We start from the raw sequence: 27,591 nt of genomic DNA on the forward strand, positions 1-27,591 counted from the left end.
ATGCTTAGCTTACGCAGTTTGAGATATGGCTGGAGGAGGTTTTGTTCGGTAAGGTCCTTCATCCTCGCCAACGAAATATTCTTTTCGTCTATTTTATGAAAATGAACATAAACTTAATTACTTTTAAATACAAAACATGAATAGAAATCGTATTTGACATTTAAGCAAATAAAAGGAATTGAAAACAGTCTTCATTTTATAATTTTCGAATCTATGGAAAAAAAAAACTCTCATTGACTCAATGCAACTAATTGAATCAGGTCATAATCCGTCAGTCTTGTTTAAAGTGTGAGTGAAGACGAGCGTGGTCGTGGTTCATATAATATTATCTCGTTTCGTGATGAGATTTCAACCTGCAGCTGTAGCCTACATCAATGTGAAATGTAAGCGTAACATTTGATTTCCATGTGTAGTATATCGATTAATGTTGTATTATGGGTGTTTCCTCGTATGTGTAGATGTTTTGAACTCCGTGCTTTCGAGTCGGGGAAAGTTTAGCCAGCTGTTTACTCAAATATAGTTTTACGATACTACAAAATATGAGCTTCCTTTAGTAACATCGAGTGTAATTCATCCTTCAATATGTCATTTGGTTAAATATTTTTCAATGAATAATCTCCAGGGAAGAGTAATTTCATCTATTATATCATAAGAGAGTTCAAACGCCCATACGAGATTTGCCATGACAACGTTAGGCACGGGCGAGCATAGGCCTAGTATACAGCGGGCTGGTTTTATTTGCGTAGATAATCTCAAGTTTTCCTTTATAAATAAATAAATAAACAAATTAGAGATGTATATACTATTTCTCTAAGTTAAATGATAATATCTGAAGCTTATTTTCTTGAAAACACGAAAGTAGACCTTCAGATTTTAAAATAGATTACGTGAAAGTATTAGCAATTTGATGGGATTTCCTCCAACACTCCAACAATGTTTCATTTTTTTCAACACCCAATGTGTATCAGATAATGGCTTCATATGCGTGTCTGTGTACATGTGTATATATATATATATATATATATATATATATATATATATATATATATATATATATATATATATATATATATATATATATATATGTGTGTGTGTGTGTGTGTGTGTGTGTGTGTGTGTGTGTGTTTGTGTTTTATACATCGACAATAAACCGATTCTAGTCCACTGCGGGACAGAGGCCTCAGACATGTCCTTAGTCATGCCTGGTGTTTGGCCATTTTGATCACCACACTGGCCACTGTGAATTGATGATGGTGGGAGACTTTAGTCTGATCGCTCACAGCAAACCTACCTAGTATGGGTGGTCTTGATTAGTACAGCCTTGCTTGATCATGGCGATATGCAAATCCCTTCACTGCATATCTAAGAGGAAAATAAGAAATAGAATAGTGTTTGAATAGAAGTTAAAACGTATGTATAGTAATAATAGAATTAACTGAGGAAATACGATATTAAGAAAAAGCAAAATGAGAATACGATTAAACTATAGGCAGGGGCGTAGGAGCGTTTTCCTGTTTGGGGGGGCTAAAGTTCGAAATAACACTGAAGGCGGAGCCGCAGGCGCGAAGGTATAGGGGTCTCCCCCAGAAAAAAATTATGATGAAACACCCTCAGATGCGATTTCCTGGCATCTGACAGCATATTGTATCAAAAACAAAATCATATTTTTGTAAGATTTTTATGTGACCAATTCCAATTTTTACACAATAACAATCATAAAATACCAATAGGCCTATATATATATATATATATATATATATATATATATATATATATATATATATATATATATATATATATATATATATATATATATACATACACATTCATGCATATGTTTATTTGTGTGTTATTCGTCAACTACATGTGTTCGCGTGTGTCATGTTTTCAATTTATTACTGCGTATCAATAATGTAGTTTGTTACTATAATAGTGTTTGGTAGCCTAATGATGGATAGATTAACATAAGTTTGCACGGTATGCACTGGGGGTCAAACATTTTAAGTGGCTTGATTACCAATATTGGGGCTGCTCTCTGTAAAACTAAGCGAGTGACGAGTGACGTACGGGACTGTGAAACTATGATGCTGGGTACTAACAGGATACTTACGTGGCGGGAGTGGGGTGGGAGGGTGAGACTGTACAAGAGCTGTTGCCAGAGATGAAATGCATTTACAAAATGTAAATCTGAATGTTTAAAAGCATATTTTCAGCAAAAAAGTGGGGGCGCTATAGCCCCCCAGCCCCCCCCTGCTCCTACGCCCATGATATCTCTCCATCTTACAGTGGCCTACAAACTGTAATTAAATGTATGCCTACACATAAGCATTTGTGGCTAAGTTTAACAAATCAAATATACAGTATGTTTTAATTTATTCGAATGTGGTATTGTATAAAACATTTAAAAATGGTTGTAATATACTGTACAATACTTAAATTTGCAAGAAAATTAACTAAATCATAAGTGATATAGCTATTGAATTTCTGAAAAATAGACTGAGAAATATAATTTGCAATTTAGTTACCTAAAATTTAAGAATATCATGAATATATGAGTAAAATATATTGACATAGTAATGCAAATTATGAACAAATATGTCGCAAAATTTACAATCAAATTCCATCCTATATACCCGTAAACATTACCGGTCTGAATGTTTGGCTGCTCGCTTAACAGATGGAGCCATTCGTTTCGCATGGGAGTATCTGGCATCTTTTCATAGCACACTCATTTGTGTGTTAAAAGCCTGAGCCTTCCTATCTTCCTTCAGTAGATAGTCTTTGATTTATACCATACGAGGTTGTATGACGTCACATACAGCCACCAATCACAGCAAAGGACAAATCAGCTAGTAAGTTGCCAAATATTTCCTGCTAAGAAAGGTTCCTCTTGCTTATGGACTGCTGTTAGCAAACGAGTCAAATTCACACGAGATATTTCGTTCAAACGCTCTAGGTAAGGGGGATTTTTTTTTCATCCTATCTTCTTTCTAATTTATTAATTTATACTTAGAACAATGGTATTTAAGACTAATTTTATTACTAGATGATTGTTTTGAGTTTGATTCGATAATAATATTTGCAGTTTTAAAGTCATCATTTATCTGAAATATGTACAGTATACTGCTGATATTTTACCACACGAATTTAAGCTCGATATATAATGATAGCTCACTCAAACCAACTGACAGAAGCAAAGAACTTATCATACATAACTTATTTAAAATATGTATGGGTATTGCACCACTACCCAGTTAAATTCTTTAAAGGAGATTGAATGACTTCAATTACAGCAGATGACAAATCAGCCAGTGAGACTACAGATATTTCCCTCTAAAACTGCATAAGATGAGCTATGTTGACGAACGTGTCAAATTCTCGCAACATTGCGTTCAAATGCTCATTTCTTACTTTATGCAATGCATATAAATACAGTAATGATTGATATTTAAGCAGCCGGAGAAGAATATTTTCTTATCTATTATTATATATTTAACATATTTGAATGTTCTATCAATTACAGATATTTCATTAAGTGAGCACACTCAGTTTGATATATATATATATATATATATATATATATATATATATATATATATATATATATATATATATATATATATATATATATATATATATATATGTAGATATATTCCGAGATGGAAAAAATGCAGTTATAATCTAATTAATGGATTAAAAAATCATAGGTATTGCAAAACAAATACCATCGTAAAATTTTAAAGAAATTTAAGTACAACCCCCAAATGTCTTAAAATTTGGACAAGATTTCGACCAGCAACTCATAATTCCATGAAACTCTCTATAAATAGGATATTGACTATAACTTCCTCAAATGTGATAGGTAGTTGCCACGCGTAATAACAGCTTAACAGACACACACACGCACATCCATCATCGTAGCCAGAACTCAGTCAAGTATTCCTTATTCAACCAGATCCATTATCTATTTATTACAGAATTGATAACTATTTCAAGTTTACTTCCATAAAAAAAAAAATTCTAGTCATAATTGATATGCAATAAATATAGGTTTTCAACCATAACCCGCTATATTCATTCATAAAAAAATACATTGCCAGACGTCACATACAATCACCAATCAGAGATGAGACAAAAAATCAGCCAATAAGACGACAGATATTTCCCGCTAAAATGTATAAGGTGAGAAAGTTCCTTTTAGTTATGGGCTGCTGTTGGCAAATGAGTTAGATTCACTCAAAGAATTTTTTTCAAACGCTCTAGCTAAGTAGCAAACGCTTTAGCTAAGTAAGCCCCCTTTGGTTTTACGGATGAGTTAAATTTTATGCGAAGGATTTTTTTATCCATATTTATTTTTTATATATAGTACTAACGATAATATTTAAGTAGCCTGAGAAGAATATTTCTTTTATCTTATTGAGATATAATTCTTGAAGAGTGCTTGAAAATTGACGCAAAGCTTACCGGTTATTAATAAACCATTTTTATAATTTGAGTTTTTCCCTTTTAATTTTTTTCCCAGTAAAACTTATCATAGCCAGAAATTATAAGTAAGTCACTGTGATAATTCGTATGATTGGCCTTGATTTTAGCGCTCTTTTCACCGTGTTACTGTTAATCATGAGGATAGAGATCCTTGTTTTCACACTCAAACAGTTGCCAGTTGGTAGTGGGTCGTTTGTTTCTTAGCATTATTGTCGAAATTTTTAGTAACAGACCGCAAAGAATTGTTGTTGATGGGCGCCATAGCGAGCATAGGAATGTGATATTTGGTGTTCCTCAGCGTAGTGTTCTTGTCCCATTAATTATCATACTATGTTCACTTTGAAGAATTTTGGTAAGGTAACACTTTATTGGTGGTAAGACTGAACTAGGAAAGCATTGTTTGCAAAATTGCAAGCAGCCAAAGCTAAGCCTCACTCCCTCTCATCTCTCATCTACTGCGCTCTTTAGATTATTAGGCGTGTTCAATAACCATACACGACTATTATTAAAGTATCAGGAATCATATTAAGTCCGTCAATGTATATATATCCAGCCCTTCATATTATGTATGATTGGAGGGCGTTTATCATGTGGGTACTGCTATCCATGTGCAGTATAAATTCACTACAAAAATGCCGTAGGCTATATATTTCAGAGATGTTACTTCCCATGTTTTATGTCACAATAATAGTTCCAAGGATAGCACCTAAATTGTAATTAATGTCTGTTTGTAAATTTTGTTCATGACCCATGTATACCATTGTCCAATATTAGGTCATATTTATCTGTCAATCATATTTACTCCCTGGTGTCAGTTCCTAACCACTGTTATGTTTTGCGGGAACCACGAATTACTGGAATCCCCCGGATTTACTGGAATCCCCAGATAAATACTGGAATCCCCTTGAAAATTACCGAAACCCCCTACAATATCGCTGCAAACCCTTAAAAATCGATAAATGTTTTTATTAATTTACATTAATTTTTTAGTAAATTAATTAGATAAAATGTGTATTTTAAAGCATTTTACTATATACCCTTTACACAATATGTATAAGGGTACAGAACCTAACAAACCCACCTAACCTAACCTAGTAGTTGTCAGGTCACAACCCCTAGCTGGGCCAAGACCCCGGACCCCCTTCCCAGGTCACAAACCTTCCCAAGTCACAACCCCTAGCTGGCGGGCAAGCCCCCGGACCCCCTTCCCAGTCACAAACCTTCCCGGATCATAACCCTTAGCCAAGGTTCTACCTGCAAATATATTAAAAATATGGTAAAGTTTTACTGTATTACAGATTCTGAAGTAAAATAATACCAAAAATATAAATGCTAAAAACATAAAAACTTAATTTAATAAAAACACATTATTTACCGATTTTTAAGGGTATGCAGAGATATTGTAGGGGATTTCAGTAATTTTCAAGGGGATTCCAGTATTCACCTGAGGATTCCAGTAAATCCGGGGGATTCCAGTAATTCAAGGTACCGATGGTTTGCAGATACTGCCACCAACATTGTCAATAAACATTGTAAATTGATGATGAGTTTTCTTCATGTTGGTGACAGTTCCTGTGGCCAGTGAGGTGGAGCTGAGTCATCCACGTAAGGATCAGGCCTAGACTACAATCAACCCGGAACGATGGTGGTCCTCGAATGCAGCCTGCCTGGCTGTGACTTCAAAACCATAGATGGAAGCAGTGCAGGTGTTATTACCCACCTCAATAACCATAATCTTGCTTATCAGTCCCCCACTGGCAACAACGCAAGTACCACCACTGGCCCTAAGGGTCCGAAGATGGAGCGACCACGCATTGACTTTGGTGTGGAGAGTGAGACATGGAACATGTTTGAGCAACGTTGCGATAACTACCGTGGATCAGGGATTGACGCAGCCACAGCATCAATGCAACTCTTTAAATGTGCTACGGAGTCTCTTGGCGACATCCTTCTAAAAGTTAACCCCAGTAGGCTATTATAAACACTACCTGTTGATGAGGTCCTGAAGGCCATGAAGTCTTTGGTATTCAAGCTAAGCTTCTCTCCTGCTCATCTCTCACCTACTGCTCTCTTTAGATTATCAGGTAAGTTTAGTAAACTATGCACGACTATTAAGGTACAGGATCAGGAATCATATTAAGTCCGTCAATGTATATCCAGATCTCCATATTTATTATGTATGAGTGGAGGGTGTTTATCATGTGAGTAGTGTTATCCATGTGCAGTGTGTATTTCTGAGCTGTTACTGCCCATGTTTTATATCATTAATAGTTCCAAGAATAACACCCAAATTGTTCCGTAATTGGAATACAAACATATGTTATTTATTACGGGTATTACTTCTGGTGAAGCTGAAAGGACGAGCCATTAAAATTTTAATGAGGTTTAACTACCCGTTCCGCTAGTTAGCTGGGGTATGGGGGTGAGCTTACTACCGCTCCCACGACACACCTATGATTTAGCTCACTCTGCTTTTGGCTCAGATGGTGAACGGTCTTTGCCGTTCTTCATCCTCACCAAGTTATTTTGGACTGTCATTAATTGCTTTTTGTTTTTTTGTTTGTGCTTTCTCTTTATTGCGTGTGTGTGTGTGTGTGTGTTGACTTCTGCTGATCATGCGTGCCTGCCCTGGACTTGAAGGCCGGCCCTGTGGTACCTTTATGTTAGCCTTGGATACTGATCGTTACACCCTTTGCCCCGCCTGTGGAGGTCAGTGGTGTGATAGGGAAAACAATTACTGCATAGTGAAGTGGCAGGACTGGTTTGCTTCCCAGTGGGAAAGGTTTAGGTGCCGGTGGAAGAAGTCAAAGCGGGATATTTCTCCTTCAAAGGTTTCTTTAAAAGGGAAAAAACCCAAGGCTGTTCCTTCCGCTTCTCGATCTTCCTCCGAAGCTCCTACTTGATTGGCCTCTTCCGAGAGACCGTCGAGTAGTAGTGTAGGTCCTTTAATTATTGGCCAACCTCGGTCCTTGAGAGATGGTGTTGCTTCCCCTAGCGAAGCAGCCCCACCTCTCCCTCCGGGTGAGGCCTTTAGTGTCTTTCTCCTTTTGTACTGGTTTGGTCATCCTTGGGGCTTCCTGGTCCGCCTGCAAAGGACTCCTTGCTGCAGCTCACCATCCGTGGTGCTAGTGTGCAGCCTTCAACGACTTTGGAGGTGGATCCTCTGTCATACGTCAACGTAGTGGTATCTGAGGCGTCTTCTGCTGCTGCTGCCGATGCCCCTGTCTCTTCAGACTCTTAAGCTGTTGCTGCCGACTGTGCATCCCCTGTTCCTGATCATCCTTCGTGGGGCAAGCAAAGTCTTTCGTCTCTCTCCTGCGAGTGTTTCTCCTCTGAGGAGGAGTTCACTCGTAGAGACTCCTCTGTGGAGGAGTGCTCCTTCTAAAGGTTGGCTTGCTGATACACCGGCCCCCAGAGGGTGTCATTAATCTCGCAGAACTTGTCCCCCGCTTCGCCTGAGAGGTTGCCCTTCGCCATCAGCAAAAAGGCACCTCTTCGGCTCTTCAGCCTTGTCTTTGCAGCCTTCCCCTGCAGAGGAGCCTCCTCTTCCGTCATCTTCTGGCCCTCGACCTTCGCCTGTTCCTAGACCTTCTCCTGATGACGCCACCGCTAGTCCTCTGACTTCGATCTTGGACGAGCGATCGCCCACGGTGGATGTTCGCCCTTCCAAAGGGCACATCCCAGTTCCTGCATCACACCCTCCTTCTGACCTGGTTTCTCTGTTCCTGTCTCGTGATGCTTTAAAGCATCAATTGCCCTTGAGAACGCGCTTTTCTTCACAGCGGTCCAGACCTTCAGCCGGGCGCCAGCGCCCTCCAACGCCCCAGCGCCTCCAACACGCCAGCGCCTCCAACGCCCCAGCTCTCTTCAGTGCACCAGAGCTTACCAACATCTCGTCAGTGCTCTCCAGCACATCAACGCTCGTCAGCGCTCTCCTGCGCACTCGCTGGCGCTCTCCAGCTTGTTCTCCCCGTTTGAAACACCAGCATTTGGTGGCGCTCTCTCCTGCACGCTCGCTGGCGCTCTCTCCTGCACGCTCGCTGGCGCTCTCTCCTGCACGCTCGCTGGCGCTCTCTCCTGCACGCTCGCTGGCGCTCTCCAGCTGGTTCTCCCCGTTTGAAACACCAGCATTTGCTGGCGCTCTCTCCTGCACGCTCGCTGGCGCTCTCCAGCTTGTTCTCCCCGTTTGAAACACCAGCATTTGCTGGCGCTCTCTCCTGCGCTCTCCTGCGCATCAACACTCTCCAGCTCGCATGCGTTCTGCGCACCAGTGCTCTCCTTTGCGCTAGCGCTCTCCTGTGCGCCAGCACTCCAGCTCGTCAGTGCTCGCCAGCTCGAAAGCCCTCTCCAGCTCGAAAGCCCTCTCCAGCTTGCCAGCGCTCTCCAGCTTGCCACCACTCACCTGAGCACCCGCGTTCATCTGCGCCCGCCTGTGTACCAGCGTTCTCCGACTCTCCTGTGCTTCCGCGCTCACCTGTGCACCAGTATTCGCGTGCTCACCAGCGCTCTCCAGTGTGCCAGCGCTCTCCAGTGTGCCAGCGCTCTCCTGCGCAGTACTTTCTGTGTGCCAGCGCTCTCCTGCTCACAAGAACTACCCAGGTCGCCAACACTTGCCAACGCGCCAGCACTCTCCTGCGCACTTGCGCAAGAGTCAAAAAGAGCAAAAGGGAAAACATTTTGCATGTCACCATCACCCCATTCCCCTTCCCGCAAACGCAAGCCGGGAAAAGGAGGAAGAGTCTCCATAGAAGGGTTCAAGATTTCAAAGGCAGACCCACCACATCAACCGTTGGTTTAGACTCCTCATAAAGATCCATTGATCCCTTTCTCTTCCGGAGCTCTCTGACAGTGCCACCATCACCAGACAGCCTTGGTTCAGTGCCATGGTCAGAGCAGTTGTGCAAGCCTTCGGGCCTGCTTTATCATCTTGCTCTTCAGAGAATAGGCAACTGCTAAGGTGGCAGAGGAGAACCCCCAAGGGGTTCTAGTTCCTTGCCTAGAAAGGTTGTTTTATCCTCCAAGTAATTTATTAGTAATCTAAAGAGAGTGATAGGTTTATAAAAATTTAAAGCATTACAACTTCAAATATTTGAATTAAGTACTTTTTATATGAGTAATCAGTAAATGAATTATATTGAAAATTAAATTTTAAAACATTTCATTCCAGTTTGGGTAGTTTTCAAACTACCGTAAGTAAATGAATAATATCGAAAGCATGTCATTTTCAAATTACTATAGTTAAGCAAGTAGGTTCTTTGTACTGAAGTGATGGATAAAATAATATTAATCTTTTGGAAAAGATTGCTTATAAATATGAACAATGTAACCTTTTCAAATATTTTATATTGCGCTAAGGTTACCTAAGGGAAGCTGTTTTTCATACAATCAAAACTCATCAGTGAAAGCACAAATAGAATATTTTTATGCCAAAAATCTGGAACCTGTTAACTCATCTAAAACTAAAATAGATCACAGCGAGGAGATGGACAAAACAGGAACTCTTTCGTCCACTATACGTTAAATCACTCACTCACTGCAACTAGCAGTTTTTCCTTGTCAACTACAACAGCTGTTGCAGCTGACAAGGAAAAACTGGTAGTTGTATCAAGTTAGGATTCATTGAATTCAAGGAAAAATTGCTTCCATTTTCTGGGAGGTACATCACTGAACACAACTTTCCTATTGTCTGTGTGTACATATTTGTATGTGTGTACATACAGTAGAATGATTTCAAACACACAATATTTAGTGTCGAAGTAGAAATACACTACACATACTGTACATATATCAAGGGCCGTAGAAGGCCGTACTTGATGGTCCAGAAGGCCATATGTGGCCTTAAGGCCGCAGGTTCCCCATCCCTGGATTAGGCCATTAGAAACCCACTGTGTAGGCTAGCCTAGCCTATATAGTGGATGAGGAATGCTCATATCCTAGGGAATGTAGTCTAGATTAAAGAATTATTGTTCCTGAGACAGTGAAGTATTTACGACCTAACTGGGAGGGGGAAGGGACAACTATACCAGCCTCTAAGGTGACAGAGAGAATTAATCCAGGAAAGAAATAATAACTCGCATACCCAAAGCCAGACTAGATAGCCCACAAGCTATCCTGTCCCACAGCAAGCAGCCTTACTAGCAAGGCAAGGGGGAGGTAAGGGGAAGGAAGAATTAGAACTAATATGTCATTCCAAGGGATCTACAGTAAGTACCTGTACTGTAGGCACAGAGAACAAATCCTCACAACTGGCTGCCAGCATACCAAAAACTAAGAATGGAAGCCTAGTAAATGAGTAAGGCAACACAAAAGGAAGATCTAACTGTCAATATTAGAAAAAGATTGGTTTTATTCTAAGGGATCAACAGAGTGTAGACACAGGGAAAAAGTCCCCACAACCCTGGCCGGACACTAAGGCTAAGTAGATAAGTGAAATACTGTTGCCCAAAGACAACTATAAAACACCATCCACTGCTCCCAGAGGTACCTTCAGGGCTGCAGCTCCCCACTATGATGTATCAATAGCAAGGAAGGATGGGCGGCTTCACGATAACCATAAGGTTACGTGGCAGAAGGTGAGGGTGCATACGTACACAAAAACCAGTCTTGGCCAAGGGTTAAGAGTCAGAGTTAGCCTAAGTCAAGACTGGTGGAATACAAAACATGCAAAAAATAGCAAAAGGATTAACCTATAATCATACCACATTTGTAAAAGAATATATAAAGCACACTCTTACAAGACTAGCGATTTCAAGAAGTGAGCCGCTGACTTTAGCCATGCGACGGTCACGAACAAATAATGGACGCACAACACAAAAACACAATTTTCCAACACAAAAGGAAATGGTACTCAACTGAGTCGATGAGGAAGAAGTAAGTGTCCATGATCTCAAAATTACTCCAAAAAAGCTAAGAAAAACATGCAGAAACTCCCAAAGCAAATAGGTCAAGATGGGGCTGGTAGAAGGAATGGTGAACCAGCAAACATGTTTACAATAATACACTGAGATCGGAGTTGTAACGGTTCTCTCGCCCACATACCCAATCCAATCCCATATCCTTCGAGAGGAGGTTAACTCTATACGGGGAAGGATAGCTGTTAACTTGTTTTAAACATGACCCTGTTTCATACACGATATCTCTAGGGACATTCACTCTAGGGGAGATTCAGGTAATAAAATTTGTGGCAGGCATAAGAACTTTTATTTGTTCGATCTACCGGAATCCAGACATGGATGATTCTATCTTCGATTGTCTTCTTACCATTATGGCTAACATACAAGAAGATGATAGAAAGGCTTCTTTTGTCTTTGTTGGTGATTTTAATGCTCACCATAGGGATTAGTTAAGTTCTATCTCTCCTACCAATCGCCATGGCTTAAGAGCTTTAGACTTTGCCTCAGAATCAGGCTGTGAGCAAATCATAAATGTAGCTACTCACAGGTCTGGTAATTGCTTGGACCTCGTATACACTGACTCCCCTGGCGTTATAACTAGTAAGGTGGTTCTCCAGTCGGGACATCTGATCATGCCTTGATTTCATTAGTAGTGAAGACTGAGCAGCCTGTCCCTGATATATCATACATACATACATATACCAAGGCACTTCCCCCAATTTTGGGGGTAGCCGACATCAACAAATGAAACAAAACAAAAAGGGGACCTCTGCTCTCTACGTTCCTCCCAGCCTGACAAGGGACTCAACCGAGTTCAGCTGGTACTGCTAGGGTGCCACAGCCCACCCTCCCCCGTTATCCACCACAGATGAAGCTTCATAATGCTGAATCCCCTACTGCTACTAAACTCACCTATTTCATCAGAAGGGCTGACCCTGATAATATGCCAATGGGTCATGACCCTAGGAAAGTTGCCTCTTCCTCAAACTTTTTCCAATCCATGTCCTTGGAAGGCCTACAGGCTTAAACAGGATGGAAATCTTCAAGAGTATTCTTCAAACATTACTTACATCAGTTGAAAGAGATTAAAAACTTTGTGATGGCCGCTGGTAGTGTGATTAAACCAGTCTCTTAAGTGTTATGCATGGACTGTATAATTGGGACTTCTCAGTCTACATTGTGCAAGTGGAATAATGTTCTTATTTGCAATGTGTACTATTTAGTAATTTTTACAGTCAAACATATTTTCCTATTATTTTATGAGTGTTACTATTTTACCACTCTGTTATAAAATTCTAGGATCTGAAAAATTTAATTTTCTGCACATATTTATTATTCATATTATTGCATTTATAAATTTTTGGAAATGATAAAAGATTATTGTTCTTTTTGTGTTTCCTTTAATTTGACCTCCTGTCCACAATAAAAGCAGTGTACCTCCATTTTTTAACCCTCCTTTTTTAGACTTTGGTCTGACTGACTACTGGAGACAGATTTTATTCGCAGTGAGTGGGACCGTGCTATTAAATTCCTTTGCTTCTACTTATATTACAAACAAATCGCTTGTGCTCGTAGCTCAGGACCTTCGTTCCTATTGCTAGGTTGAAGTGTTAAAACACTCCTGGCCACAACCGAGAATACTAATTCTCTGGTACTCTTCCATGAGAACGACATGGCTCGAGCCCAAAAAATGGATTTTGGCATAGGAAAAATCAATTTTTTAGTGAGATAGCCATGTTGTCCTGATGGACCCGCCTGTTACTTTTCATCCCCTCTCAATTCTCAGTGTGAGGCCTTGCATCATGCGATGGCTGCTCCTGGAATGGTAATCCAGGAAACGTCTTTGTATTAGCAAACGGATCGGATATTATAAGTAGTAACGGCTCTCTCACCCACGTTTCCAATTCTATCCCATATCCTTCGAGACAAGGTTAACTCTATTCGGGGAAGGATAGCCATGGCTTGTTTTAAACACGTCCCTGTTGTGTACACAATATCTCTCGTGATATTCACTTCACGAGATAAGAACCCTGTGATACTTCTTAGGTTAGATTCTCTGGTATATCCCTTGCAAAAATATCCCAAGTAGAAAGCTGCCTTTGAGGAACATTCATCAGGACAACATGACTATCTCACCCAAAAATAGATTTTTCCTGTCAAAATCTGTTATATTCCATGAACACAACAGAAATGAACAACAACTGTTTTACTTGTAGAAACTTGAAGCCTTTCAAATATGTCCATCTGAAAATTTGATCAATTGTGAGTTGAAACTTTCTTTCAACTGTTGTTATTCTTGCTCCTGCAAATGAAACATTTAGGTCATCGATAAAGAGTGTGTGGAGAATGTCATCTGGGATTACATAAGAAATCCCATTTATTGCTAGCATGAATATAGTACCACTAAGCATATTGCCCTGTGGGACTCCTTCCTGAAATTTTCTTTAGACAGAGTATTACCTACTCTAACATAAAGAATTGCATTTTTAAAAAGGCTGGATTGAATAAAGGGAACTCACATCTCAGACCAAAGTTATGGACAGTTTTAAGGATACCATACCTCCATGTGGTATCATGGTTTTGCGGATCAAAGAATACTGTCATGTGATGTCTTGGAAGCAAACGACTCACAAACAAGTGACTTTAGATGGAAAAGTACATCCATTGTAGAGTGCATTCTTTGAAACTTAAACTGCACTGGTGATATAATACCATTCTTTTCTAATATTTATACAACCCTTGCATTGACTATCTTTTCCATGATTTTACATAAACTACATGTCAATGCAATTTCTCAGTAGCTTGTTACTAAAACTGTGCCCTTGTCAGGTTTTAAAAAGATAAAATAATGGCCAGTTTTCAAGCTGTTGGAAAACTATGGTCTCGCCATACTCTCTTCATAGTACTTATGATAAAAATTTTAATGTTATTACATACGTGCTTTATCATTGCGTCAGGAATTTCGTTTGGGCCCGGGGGTGTATCATTGCACAATGATAGGGGAGAACAAAAATTTTTCTCTGTAAATAGGAGATTGTACATCTTTAGTTGAGAGTTTTTTATTCTTTTCTACATATACAATGGTATCTTGGAGTCCTCTGACTTTTGGGATACTCTTTCAAGATGATCAGGATTAGTAATATATTCATCATTGCTCTTTAAAACAGGTGGAGATTTTGGAGTATATTAGCCAGCATTTTTATGAGCTTTCATCCAAGCATCAGGTGGGGATCTTTTATTCACAGAAAAAAACAATATATGACATGACTAATGCCGAGCTACTTCAATTACTTGTTGGAATTGTGATCTGCATTAGTTGTAAGTTACAATATTCTTTTCAGTGCACTTTCTGTGGCACCTTGATAATAAAATTCTTGTAGATCTGATTCATGTCACACATGAATTTCTAGTGATCACCATGGAACTGGTTGTCGGTGAAACCAACCTGTTGTTTTTGGAATACTCCGGCTGTGTGAAGGGTTTCATTAAGTAAATCAATGGCATCATCAAAATTTTGGAAATCATCTGCATTGCCTTCTACATCACCCAGTTCTTCAAGTTTTTGCCATTCAGCTCTATCCAAGCACAATTGAAGTAATCTGTATTCAGGTGGGCGATTATTAGTTGAATTACAGTGATATTGGTGCATGATCACTTGTATACCAGTCATCCAATGTTCTCACGTGAAAATCATCTAGACCGTTAAAAAGCTTGCTATTGAGAGATCAGTGCATGACAGCGTACCTGTTTGAATAATGAATTGAGTAGGGTAACATGTATTTAGAACCCCAATATCTTCATTTTCAATTAGTAATGTTAGCAAATTACCCTTTGAGTTTGCTAAGACATATACCCAGAATGGATGTCTGTTGTTCATATCTCCCAGAAGAAATAGTTAAGGGAGTTGGTTTATCACTTCAGCCACATAATATGAGACTCTGTCATTAGGGGTAAATAAAGTGAACATATGGTATAGTTCCTATTTAGAATTATTTTGACTGCTACTGCTTGGAAAGTAGTATGTAGATCTAAACGTTTTGGAGAATCACATGGCGAATATACATGAGACTTCTGCCATGACTTCTTCCTTAAGAATTACTTGGTATTCTGTAACTGACTTATTCTCTATGGCTTAGAGTAAAAACATTTAGCATTGTTTTTTGTAGACATGCAACCACTGTATAGGTGAATAACCATGAATTTGGAGCTTCAGTTCATATTTAGTCCTCACACCTTGACAGTTCCATTGCAAGACTGGAGACAAAATAATAGTTTACTGTTTGAAAGACTTCCAGTCAGAGTTCTTTAAATTGATAGGAATCTCTTTGCAAAAGTGAGACTTACTAATCTTGATTTAACATTTTCTTAGCAGCCTTATTTAGTTGTCAAGGGGGATAAGTGTAATTTTAACAATTAGATGAGCTCATATACAAGAAGGAAGCTTAATGAGATGAATTATTTCTAAAGTTTCTTGACAGTGAAAACAAATAATCGCAATAAACATCTCAAGTAGGGTGTACCTGTATCAAGTAGCTGCATGAATTACATGGTGGTAGCAATGATAAATATATCATATACATATTTTTAGTAAGCAAGTTACTAAATATTAGCACAAAAACAGCTACGAAGGACACATCATAGTAATATCTCCAATGTAGTTTTTTATATGTAGTACTATAACTTTTTCAGTATTGAAAAAACTGAAAAACATAGTTTAAGTAACAATAGTTGTTCACATAACTAATAAATTTGCCATAAAATATTAAAAAACATTCATAATTTAAACAAACGTTCCAATGTGAGACGAGTACATATACTTCAGGGTTTGAAATCTTTGATGAAACCACCCATTTTATCACTGATAATTCTGAATAATTATATACAGTACAGAATTAGTAGCGTCCCTAAATGACCTTTGCATAACTGTTAACTACATTAGTGATCAAAAAATGAAGCCATGACCCCGAAGTATGTTTAAGCAAAGCTAAATTCAACTACCCTATGAGAAAGTGTGTTTATATGCAAAAAGTATCTGTATTAAAGTTGATGGATTATGCCATATTCATCTCTTACAAGATTTAAATGCACAAATTCTGCTCAAACCTCCACTTTCCATCATGAGGGAGTAGACAGTTCATCTGATGTTGCTGATGGAAACTATGAATGTATACCTGCATCATCATAATCATTAAATCTTTGTTTAAATGTAATACAACTGAATTATTTTCACAAAATACCTGTATGTACCTTCATCGTTTGGTTACCTAGCTAAGCAAAAAGTATTTACATGCATTCGTGTTGTAATCATAAAACACATCAAATAAAAGGGGTGGAACGATACAATATCTATAAGAAGAAATTCAAGACATGGGAGATGAAAATGATATTCCTAACAATGGAAAAAACTTCCAACAAATCTTATTATCAGAGAATTATTCATACGAGGAAAAGGGGTTATTGAGAGACACACATTAAGATGAATCATAAAAATTAAAATGATTAAAAAATTAATATTAATTAATATATTTCCAAGATAAATTATCTAAAACAATTTCAATAGAGTAAAACACTACAAAAAATCCTTAGAATACAAATGAATGTAAAACCATTCGGTATAAACTTCTTTTATTTTATGCAAAAGGGACTGAGATTATGAAGCATTTGATGTGCCATTTCAAATTTCTCCTCCAAAAATAGAAAAAATTAATAACCACAACTTTAGCAGGGAATGAAATGTCAAAAGAATATAGTCTTTTGGGTATTTTTATTTTCAATAGGCTTTGTCTCATACAAAAAGTTTTAACAATATGAAACTACTCATTAATGATCACTCTGTTCAATAGAAAATATATTTTCCTGGCTTGTTGCAATTTCCTCTGGGGAAATACCAATGATGTACTGATGACCATCCTCTGACATCACTTGTGACAATGTCATAAGAGCTTGATTTTCCTCTTCAACACCTAAGATGGGTGTTCTTTCATTGCTTTCAATAACATTAAGTACAATATCCCCCTGCCTGTTACCTCCTATTATCTTAGATTCCATGTGACAACCTTTCTCAACATCATCAAGCACTGAAGATTCATGAGGACTACCTTCCAACATGTCTCCCTCTATTACCTCATCAAACCTAGTCTCCTGATGCTCTGCTGTTTTTTGAAGTCCGTAACCTACAAGGTCACAATGCTCTGTTCTCTTCAGAAAATTGTCTGCAGACTCTATGTTATCTACATTAATAGTAAAAACTTGGGAGTTGTGGGAGCTAACATCCCTGCCATTATCTACTGAATCAAAAACAAGTGCATCTGAACTGATACTGGTAAATGTGTCAACAGTTCCTTCCTTTATCAAATTTATTTTGCTAACATGTCCACTAGAAACAGTCCGAGTTTTAATAGCTGTATTGTCCATGGTCACAGACATACCAGATGATAATTTCACACCAAAATTCTGTTTCCCTGAATTATCATTTAAAGATTCTGAATTGTTAGCATCCATGTCTTGATCAAAACCTGCCTCTAACACAAATGCTTTCTGTTTATCAACTGGTAATGCATGAGTCTTCTCAATGCTCAAATTTTTTATGTGAGTTCCGTCATCCACAGCGTCTATCCTGATATCTATGTTATCTGCTTCTCCTGCAACAAGAGACTGTACTGGTAATCTTACAGAGACATCTTCAACACCTTCAAGTTGAACAGAAGAGGTGCTTGGTAATGCTACACTGTTGGCTCGTTTCTCCATTGCTTCCTTAAATAACTGCTCTTCATGATTGTAAAAATGACTTGTATATTTCTGAAGGTCTACAACCTCCAATGGACACATCTGGAAAAAGATAAGGTCATATCAAGACAGTAAAAGGCAAGTTTTAATTATGAAATCTATTTCTATTTCTATAATCACCTGATGATCATATTGATTCTTTCAAGGGTGTTTAATGTCAATATCTACCCGAAATGATAATTTCTATGAAAATTGTATTTTTCCTAACATACCACTAACCAATATATAGGAGAACCTCTAGAGCACTCGCTCTCCCATCAGAATTCCCCCCCCCCCCCCCAACAGGCCTATACCCGCCCAGCCCCCTCTCCACATGCGTGACCCTGACCTCTCATGTCTCCCAGCATGCCCTAGAGGGATGCCTCAGTCGACCTTCCCCGGCCACCATCAACCATACTACCCTGGTCTCAGAAAACAACGGTTCCCACCAGCAGGGTCTACCGCGGTAAGGATGGGGGGGGGGGGGGTTGCAATCAAATTATTGGTCAGTGGTATGTTAGTGAAAATACAATTTTCTTAGAAACTGTCATTTGTTCCAACATGAATACTTCCAACTGACCAACATATAGTTCCCTCAGAATTAGGAGGCAGGGAATAGACTCGTGTAGGAGAGGTAGGAGGGTCGCAGAGAGGGGTAAGGCCTGTCGGGGTAAGTGCTACGATAAAGGTAAAATAAAAATTGGGTCGCCAGAGAACACTCCCCAAGATAACATCTTCCTTCCCGGAGTAGACCATGGTAGGTCAATGGGATAGGGATTTGAGACGCTCTACCCCTCGCTGTTCTATATGCATTGTGTCATATGTAGACCACCCTTAGATCCTTTGTTGGGCGACTACAACAGGACCGAGTCTGAACCCCTCCTGAGAACTAATGAGACAGTCCTGAGGTAGTGGGCCGTAAAGGCCGACTGTCTCGGCCATACACCTGCTCCCAGCACCTGGCCGAGACACCTACTCCCAGCACCTGGCCGACCGCTTTGTTCCTTTCGATGGCCAATGAAGTACCGACGCCCTTGGTGTCACGAGGCTTGGCAGACCTTGGGAAGGTTTTACCCTCCCCCAAGTACGCCCTATGGATCGTATCCCGGAGCTAGAAGGAGATAGTGTTCTTTGCCCTCTTCACTTTCCCATAGTCACAAATAGACCAAACTCTTGATAGCCGGGTGGAGGGTGGAGGTCCTTGAGAGATATTTCAGCACCGCCCTCACCGGACACATCAGCAGGTTCTCCGGGGCCTTTGACTAGGAGATGGCGAAGATGGAAAACTTTGAACTGCTGGTTAGCTACCACTAGGTTTTTTGTCTTCGTCACGAAGGAGGGGATGAACTTGAAAACCAACTCCTTCCACTTGTGTGAGTGGGAGACATCTGCTGAGAGCCCGTGGAGCTCGCCTACCCTTTTGGACAAGGCCAGGGCAAGAAGGAGCCTGTTCTCATGGTAACCTCCCTGTCCGTAATTTTCCGCAGAGGCTCAAATGGAGGCTTCTTCAGGGCGTCAAGGACCTTGACGACGTCCCATGTGGGTGCCTTGAGGTCCCTGGGGGTGGGGGCATGCCTAATCCAACCCCTTCCCCAGCATTGAGAGTCGCTTGGAGGAACGTAGGTTCAACCCCTTGAAGAAGACCTGACCAGAGCTGCTTGGAATCCCTTCAGTGCCAAAACTTACATGCCCTGATGGACCAGGAAGTGCCTTGGAGCACCATCTGCCGAAGGCTGCCCACTTTGCCTAGTATGTGGTTCTCGAGGATTGTCTAAGGTGACCCGTCATCTGAGCGACTGTCCTTCTGGAGTACCCCTCCCTTCTTAGCAAAACGCTGAAAAGACTGCATGCGTGAAGGGAGAGGATTTGGAGGTTTTCATGGAACCTGTCCTCCAGAGTTGCTGCTGGGTCTGGCACTGGAGAACAAAAGACTGGCATCTTTGCGTTCAACTTCGTCGCGAAGAGGTCCAGACAGGAAGAGCCTCACTTTCCTATCACTGTCTTTGCCACTTCCGGATGTAGGGAACACTGCCGCCAACACCTGTCCCCTTGTGCTGAGGCCGCCTGTGACAGCTTTCCTCTTCCCCGGAATATTTCAGGCCATCAAGGATATGGCGTTGTCCTCGGCCCATGACAGGATCTCCACCATCAGGTCGTGAATCCAAAGGTGTCATTGTCGCTCATCAGGGCCGCTCTTTTCCCCACTAATGAGTTTACCCGTTTGAGGAGGGCCCTTGGCACTGCCAGAAGTTTGAGCTTGTTTATGTGGAGGGCTTTTTCCTCCAGAGACCACAGTCATGCAGCCATTTGATCCAGATGACCTCCCTATCCCTTCCTGGATGCTTCCGTGTAGAGGAGGAGCTCCGGAGGAGGATTCAGTAGTGAGACCCCTGCTAGGGTGTTCCTTGGGTCTATCCACCACTGAAGAGCTTCCCTGGATGACTGGGATGGAGGTGTCTTACTGATGGATGTCTAGCTGCTAGGGCCTGTACTTCCTTTAGGTTCCACTGGGCCAGTCGCAGCATCAGTCTTCCTTGGGGACGAGTTTCTCCAGGGACACTAGGTGCCCCACTAGCCTTTGCCAATCTTCCAGAGATGCCAGTTCTTCCTTGATGAGAGGCCTCGCTATTTCTTTTAATTTCACGACCCTCTCAATCATCGGGAAGGATTTGGAATGCTTATGTCCTGGGAGATAGGCAGGGCCAAGGTAGACTTTGCCTCCCTTTGGGGCTCTGATCCGGTGTTCCGGAGCGGTGCTGCGCTCGAGCCGGAGAGGGCTCCGGGAGGTCGTTGAGCCTTCTAATGAGGCCGAGGACCCTTTGGAAGGACGACACTTCCTCGACCACCACATCCTCTGGGCGGTTTCTCGGCCCCTCCTCCGAAGTCTACTCTCCGATATCAAGAACTCTGCTAGATGGGCTCTCCTATGGTAGTGGATGAACGCCCTGGAGATCCGGTTCCCCTAACGGAGGGGTCCTACACCGCTCAATCCCCTTTTGGCTTTGCCTTGTCGCTGGGGCTCAGCTGGGACCTGAACGGGGTCCTTGGGGAGCCCAAATAGTCTTCTTGAGTCCACGAGGTTGGCTCAGTACCAGGAAGCCGCTGGGCAGGGGCTAAAGCCGCCACCCCAAGAGTGGAAGGAGGGTCCTCCACCTGCAGAAGGTCAGATGAGCCAGTCACAGGCAGCAGAAGAAGGCTGGCTGGCCGGCCACGCCGAGCAGTGGATTGACGGCTATGTTGGCCGATCCCCAGGAGGCAAAAGCCGCCGACCCAAGGCAGAAGGCGGGTACTCTACCCACGCAAGGTCAGAATAACCGGTCACAGGTTGCGTAAGAAGGCCGACAGTCCACTCCGAGCAGCGGATTGATGGCCATGTTGGCTGATCCTCGGTAGGGGAGCTTGAGAGGGTTCTGGCTGGATAGGATAACGTGCCGTCGGTTCAGGGGTTCGGACCCGTGGTTTCCTTCCAAGGGAGTTCTGCGCCGCTCCTCTCCACTTCGGCTCTGCTTTGGTACTGGAGCGAAGTCCGGAGACCCAGAGCCGTAGGGGTGAGACCTAGAAGGATGGCAACCCCTCACATGGTCCTCTGGTCCTCCCCGGCCTGGACGGTCCTCGCCGACCAGGGGAGTATAGACAGTGCTGTCTAACAGATAGAAATCCTCCCCAGGGGTCTGGGGAACTGGGTCTGTAGCTCCCCACCCCAGAAAAGGATCCCTTAGCGGTGACCTGAACGGTGTCCTTGGGATGCCTGCAAAGGGCTCTTGCTCCCATGAGGTCAGATCGGCAGCGGTGAGCAGCTGAGCGGAGGATAAAATTGCCGCCCTGAGGATGGAGGGTGACTCCTCTACACGCGGAGGGGCTGAGGAGCCGTTCACTGGTGGCGGATAAAAGGCTGAAAGGCCATGTCTGGCAGAGGATTAACGGGCCTGGAGACTTATAGGGTCTGAAGGTCATCGCCACTCCATCGACGGAAGAGCGGATCGAGCCACGGGGTTACTACAAGTGGCCTTTGAGTGGGATAAGGGTTGTCCACAGAACGAGCCACGCAACCTTGGAGCAGGCACTCATAATTCGAAATTACTGCCTGTAAGGTCCCAACAACCTTCTCTGTGGACCTCCCCGGAGAAGGTTAGGTCACAGTGACCGATGTGGTAACGTCCCTGACTGGTGAACGCCAGACTGGGGCTTGTATCCTGCTCAAACTCGTCAGTTTCCCTGGTCGCTGTAACCCTACCAATCTTGTGAGCTAAGGATGGGGGCCTAGGGGAGAACCCACAGGTCAATCTGCTGAGTCATCAGCTGCCAACGATCATATGTATATATGGTCAGTCTCTTGGGCATTGTCCTGCTTAGGGCAAAGTCAGTGTTCCTTGTATCTGCCACTCCTGAGCAACCTTTAAAGACCTTTAAAGTCTGGCAATGGTCTATATCAGGTCACAATTAAGGCAGAACAAAAGGCAGTTGAGGCCTACATCACAATATAAGGTTACTGTAAGACACACTTGACGTACATGAAAAAAAATGTCTTGTCTAAACACACACTTACATACCTGTAACATATACTGTATATGCCTGTGTATATATATATACATGAACATATAATCTATATATACATATGCAAATGAGAAGGAAAATATCAATTTCAACATCAACACACGCACACATAGAATGTATACGTACGTACAAGCTACAAGTATGCATGTTAGACATACTGTACTTCAACATATGCACGTACATGAAGCAAGAAACTGATCTTCTCTATAAGGGCTCAAAGAAATTAGAAGTAAAAACATAAGACCCAATGATGAAAACTAAATCCCAGAAAAAATTCCTTTATTCAAAGTGACTGATTGACCTACGCTAATCATAAACAATGAAAGTCATAGGTGTGCAGATGTTGCTACAACCTTCAATCAAGGAGTATGAAAAAGTTAATACTTCTTAATCATTCCTTCTACATGCATGAATCAGAATGAAGTATACGTTCCACAGCACGCCCTGCACCAAACATCTGGGATGATGTTACAGGAATAAAGGGACAACAGTCTCAGTAACTTACTGAGACCAGCACTAACTCGCATTGGTCCCCGCTCTGGACAGGGATAGGGTAAGATCCAGAACACATGGAGGGACGATATCTTGGAAGAACTCTCCTTCTTATTCTCCCGCTCCCTTTCACGTGGGAGAGGTCCCTTGACCCTACGAGGAGGGATCAGCTCCTGGAAGCTGTTGAGCGGAAGCTGGGACCGTTATCTCATGAGCGGATGGAGGAACGTCTATCTGGGGCTGGACGGAGGCCGCACCCGAGGTCGGCGGGTAGGAAGATGGCTGGCCAACCTGCCCTCAGCACTCTCGCTACGACTGTGAGGGTGGTCTCCCAGCCACAGATGAGGAAACGCGAGGACCCGACCGGTCCTGTTATGTCCTCTGCCACCATGAGTATTCTTGGAGACAAAGAAGTCCCCGAAACACTGGGTACTGTCGAACATGCTTAAGAAGGACAAGACCCACTATCCTTCTACGAGAGCGACCTGTCCTTCTTCAACTTCTTCCTGATCTTAGTGGCCTGAACAACTCTACCCTTCTTCGAGGGCGCACACGTGACTCTTGGGAAACACACACGACCCCGCCAAGAAGTATACAAAACATGAGGATCGACTTCCACGTGTGAAAAGGAAACTGCACACAACAACCCATTAACAACTGCAGATTACACTTGGTGAATGATCCCGCTTACACCTGGGCAATGACGTTGCACACACACACAATCCATATAAAGAGGTTGTAGTAAACACGGAACAACTAGAGTAACACACACTACGAGCGCAAAGGAAAAACTCTAGCGATTGCAAGAGATGTGGACTCGCTGACGACCAGAGGAAGAATGGTTGATAGTGGCCTGAGAAGGTCGACTGAGGCATCCCTCTAGGGCATGCTGGGAAACGAGAGGTCTGGGTCGCACGCATGGAGAGGGGCTAGGAGGGTATAGGCCTGTTGGGGGGGAAAATTCTGGTCAGAGAGTGAGCGCTCTAGAGGTTCTCCTATATATTGGTTAGTGGGAAGTATTCTTGTTGGAACATATATATATTTCCTCTTTTATTTATTTGTTAAATGCCTCCACCCTATGGCAGGCATTGAGTCAATCTGGTGGTTGATAGTAATTCAGAGTATTTATGCGAGGATGTATCATAACTCGTTCAGTTTGTCTTTCAATCCCAATGTCAAAATCAGATTACAGTATTGGCCTCTTGACGTCGCTAGTCTTAGGGGAGGAGGGGACATGCACTTGCTGTAACAGTCAGCTTTCAATATTAGTGTACTGTATTCTATTTTCGTGAATTTGGTCATTCACGATAAACTATTTAATATAAACTATTAAATAAAAATTCCCCCATTTGTATTTTTGTGTACCCGACGATTTCAAACTGACCACGTTCCTTTGCACCCGGCTTACTTAGCGTTGTTTCACACTCCATACAGCACAACACTTCATCTCTCACTGATTCGGCATCACTCGCATCATCTTTCCTCGGGAGTGGATCTCCCGATTCAGTCCTCTTTGTGCTAGCATCACTTTGCCATACTTCGTCGACATCATGGCCCCCAAGAAAGTTGCTTCAACTTTCAAAGGTTCTGCTAAATGGCAGAGGAAGGTCATGGCTCTTGAAAGGAAGGTTAAAGTCCTTCAATAACTGCAAGGAAGGGATGAAGTACACTGCCTTAAGACTTTTTGGTATTAAAGAGAGTACTGTGACGTACATAGAAAAGAATGTGGCGGATTCGTGCTGCTGTGACTACCAGCAACCCACGCAGTGTGAAGGTTGTATCCAAGATGAAGGGAAAAGAGCATGATCAAAATGAAAAATGTCTTTTCTATAAATCGAGGATTTGCATCGTAAGAGAATCGCCATCAACTCTCACCAACCGGGAAAAAGCCTAGTCTCTTCTCGGCCATTACATGGATGATGAACCTCAGCTGTCCACCAGTAAAAACACCTCCTCCCTGCATATGCCTTTCCAAGGCAGCAAAAGCTGGTGTGATAAGTTTAAACAGTGTTTTGGCCTCAAGAACATTAAAATTATGGGGGATTCAGCCTCTTCGGACCATGAGACAGCAAAAACTTTCACGAACGAGCTTCAAAAACTTATTGTGGAGAAGGAGTAAAAGCCAGAACAAGTCTAGAATATTGATGAAACTGGTAAGTTTATGGACATTTATATTTGAGTGTTTACTGTAGGTATGTACAGTACACACTTTTTAAGGTACTGTAATAGTACTCTATAAAGTTACTGAAGTGTGTTTATTCAGAAATACAATACTGTACTCATACTGTAAAAGAAGCCATGTTAAAACAATATAGTGCTGTACAGTGGGTTACCTATACTCAATTTTTTTAATGAGGCGCATTTGCACTGACTCGCAGGGGTGCCCTTTAAGCTCGGAAAAGTTTCCCAATCGCTGATTGGTTAGAATTATTTTGTCCAACCAATCAGCAATTAGGAAACTTTTCCGAGCAAAAAGGGCACTCCTGTGAGTCGGTGCAAATGATCCTCATTAAAAAAAATTGACTATAGTGTGTTAGTCGACCCTGCAGAGGCAATGTGTAGTAAGTTGATAGGTTATGAATTGACTCACCCTAGGGTAGCATGCATTCAGGCCTGCCTCTGCTACCTAACCCCCACAAATAAGGAGGGCTGACTGTATATAACTATGAATACCATTGCTTTCATGTCTTTTCTGTCAAGTCTAAGATGCGCAAAGGTTTTTTTTTATTATAGCTACATAAATAAAAAGGGGTCTAAGAGTGTCATCAAGAGGGGTGGAATATATTTGTGGATGTTCAACGATCACTGGCATGTCTTCTATCTAACCTGTGACAAATACTAAGGGCTAACTGTATTAAGAAAGTATTTAAAGATTCTGAGGACCTGTCTATCCTGAGGATCTGTTTTAATTCTTTTTTAATGTCAGGACTCTAGCAGCAGAACCTCATCTTATATTTTTGGAAAAAAAACTTGGTTTTCAATATTAAACTTAGCCGGTGATTATATAAGCTGCAACTCTGTTGCTCGACAGAAAACTCTACGTTAAAAATCCGCCAGCGATCGCTATGCAGGTAGGGGGTGTACATCAACAGCGCCATCTGTCGGGCAGGTACTCAGTACTCAATGTAAACACAGAACTCAATTTTCTCTCTGTCGGGCTACCGGCAAGACCTACTAATTCGCTGTTGCTAACTGGATTTGTTTTCACAACTATTTGGTGAAGTACACTATTCTAGTTTTGAGCTTTCGCTATGCAGGTGTTTTATCTTCATCTCAAAACTTGAACTCGTTTTGGATAGATTTAATTATGGTGACAAAGAGAGTATGGACTTTCTTTCACTTTTAAATGGCCGACCCTTCCCTTAGACGGAAGTGTGTTTAGGTTTTTAGTAATTATCTTATCACGTTATAGATCTATATATTTTATATCTCCGCCTTTATTAGGCCTCTTCGATTAACTTTCCATTTATTATAAACATATAAAAATAAATTTTAATGTTTTGTTTATATGCGACCTTTCCTGATAGTAGGCGGTCCTAACTTGGAACCGAAGTTAATCAACGTTGAGCCCTTTATATTGTAATTAGCTTTTAAAGAATTTAAAACTTTTTAAATGTAATATTTTATGAAAGAATTTCTTTGATAGTCTTCGTACTGTTTTCAAAGATGAACTAACGTTTAGTGTTTTATGCTACGCAGTTGTTGACGTTCAGGACGTTCAACATGCGCTCTATCGTTACGATAGAGAGAGAGTGTATCACGGTTTCACTTTGCAGTAAGAGTAAATCGAACTTTTTATTTGAACAACCTTTCAGTTTTTTCCTTTAGTCAAATAACATGTTTTTTTGACGAAAAATAATTGGGCTCTTCTCTTAGGTGCGAAATCAAGAGAGAAAGAGAGAGAGAGAGATAGAGACGGAGGGAGAGAGAGGAGAGAAAACGTTCCGTTCAAGCGGGTAACGTTGTTCTCGTGTTTCTCTCGTCCCTAGTCTCTGTACGGGGAGGAAGGATAAAACGTTTTTAGGTTTTTATTCTCGTCCCCAGGCTATGTGCGGTGAGAGATTGAAAACGTAGTTACAGTATATGAACTAGTGTTTAGTCTCTTTCCCAGCCACTGATTTTTCTTTTTATCTTAAAATATGTTTTCTGTTTTTTGCTGGTACAGTATTATGAACTTGCATTATACGACTTATTTCGCAATTACTACCTTTTAATGAAGGGTAGAATTGCGTGTTTCAGGTAGAAATAAGTGCAAAACAGAAAATCGAAGTGATAAAGTGATATGCGCAAAGTGTTACAGTGTTGCGTCCGAGGCGCAAAGTGTTACAGTGTTGCGTCCGAGGGTTCGTCTGTTCGTGCCTGTCGTTCACCTAGTCCGGGACCTCTTGCAAGCTCCCAAGCC

At 41.5% G+C, this 27,591-nt stretch overlaps 1 protein-coding gene and 1 long non-coding RNA gene across 6 annotated transcripts in view; one reads left to right on the forward strand and one right to left on the reverse strand.

Moving 5' to 3' along the window:
* The first annotated feature begins 274 nt into the window (after positions 1–274).
* LOC137634913 (uncharacterized) overlaps positions 275–27,591 on the forward strand; it is a 38,453-nt gene continuing 11,136 nt past the window's right edge. For both annotated transcript variants that reach the window (XR_011042583.1, XR_011042582.1), the window contains exons 1-2: positions 275–383; positions 6,055–6,569. This is a non-coding gene — a long non-coding RNA (uncharacterized lncRNA). The remainder of the gene's footprint in view (positions 384–6,054; positions 6,570–27,591) is intronic.
* The window catches only part of LOC137634912 (uncharacterized), a 135,771-nt gene continuing 125,313 nt past the window's right edge, over positions 17,134–27,591 (reverse strand). For all 4 annotated transcript variants that reach the window (XM_068367459.1, XM_068367462.1, XM_068367458.1 and 1 more), the window contains one exon: positions 17,134–18,206. In XM_068367459.1, the coding sequence (XP_068223560.1) occupies positions 17,199–18,206 (1,008 nt within the window). In that variant the 3' untranslated portion in view covers positions 17,134–17,198. The remainder of the gene's footprint in view (positions 18,207–27,591) is intronic.

Source organism: Palaemon carinicauda, chromosome 45 (genome assembly GCF_036898095.1).
Source record: "Palaemon carinicauda isolate YSFRI2023 chromosome 45, ASM3689809v2, whole genome shotgun sequence".
Taxonomy (NCBI): Eukaryota; Metazoa; Arthropoda; class Malacostraca; order Decapoda; family Palaemonidae; genus Palaemon; species Palaemon carinicauda.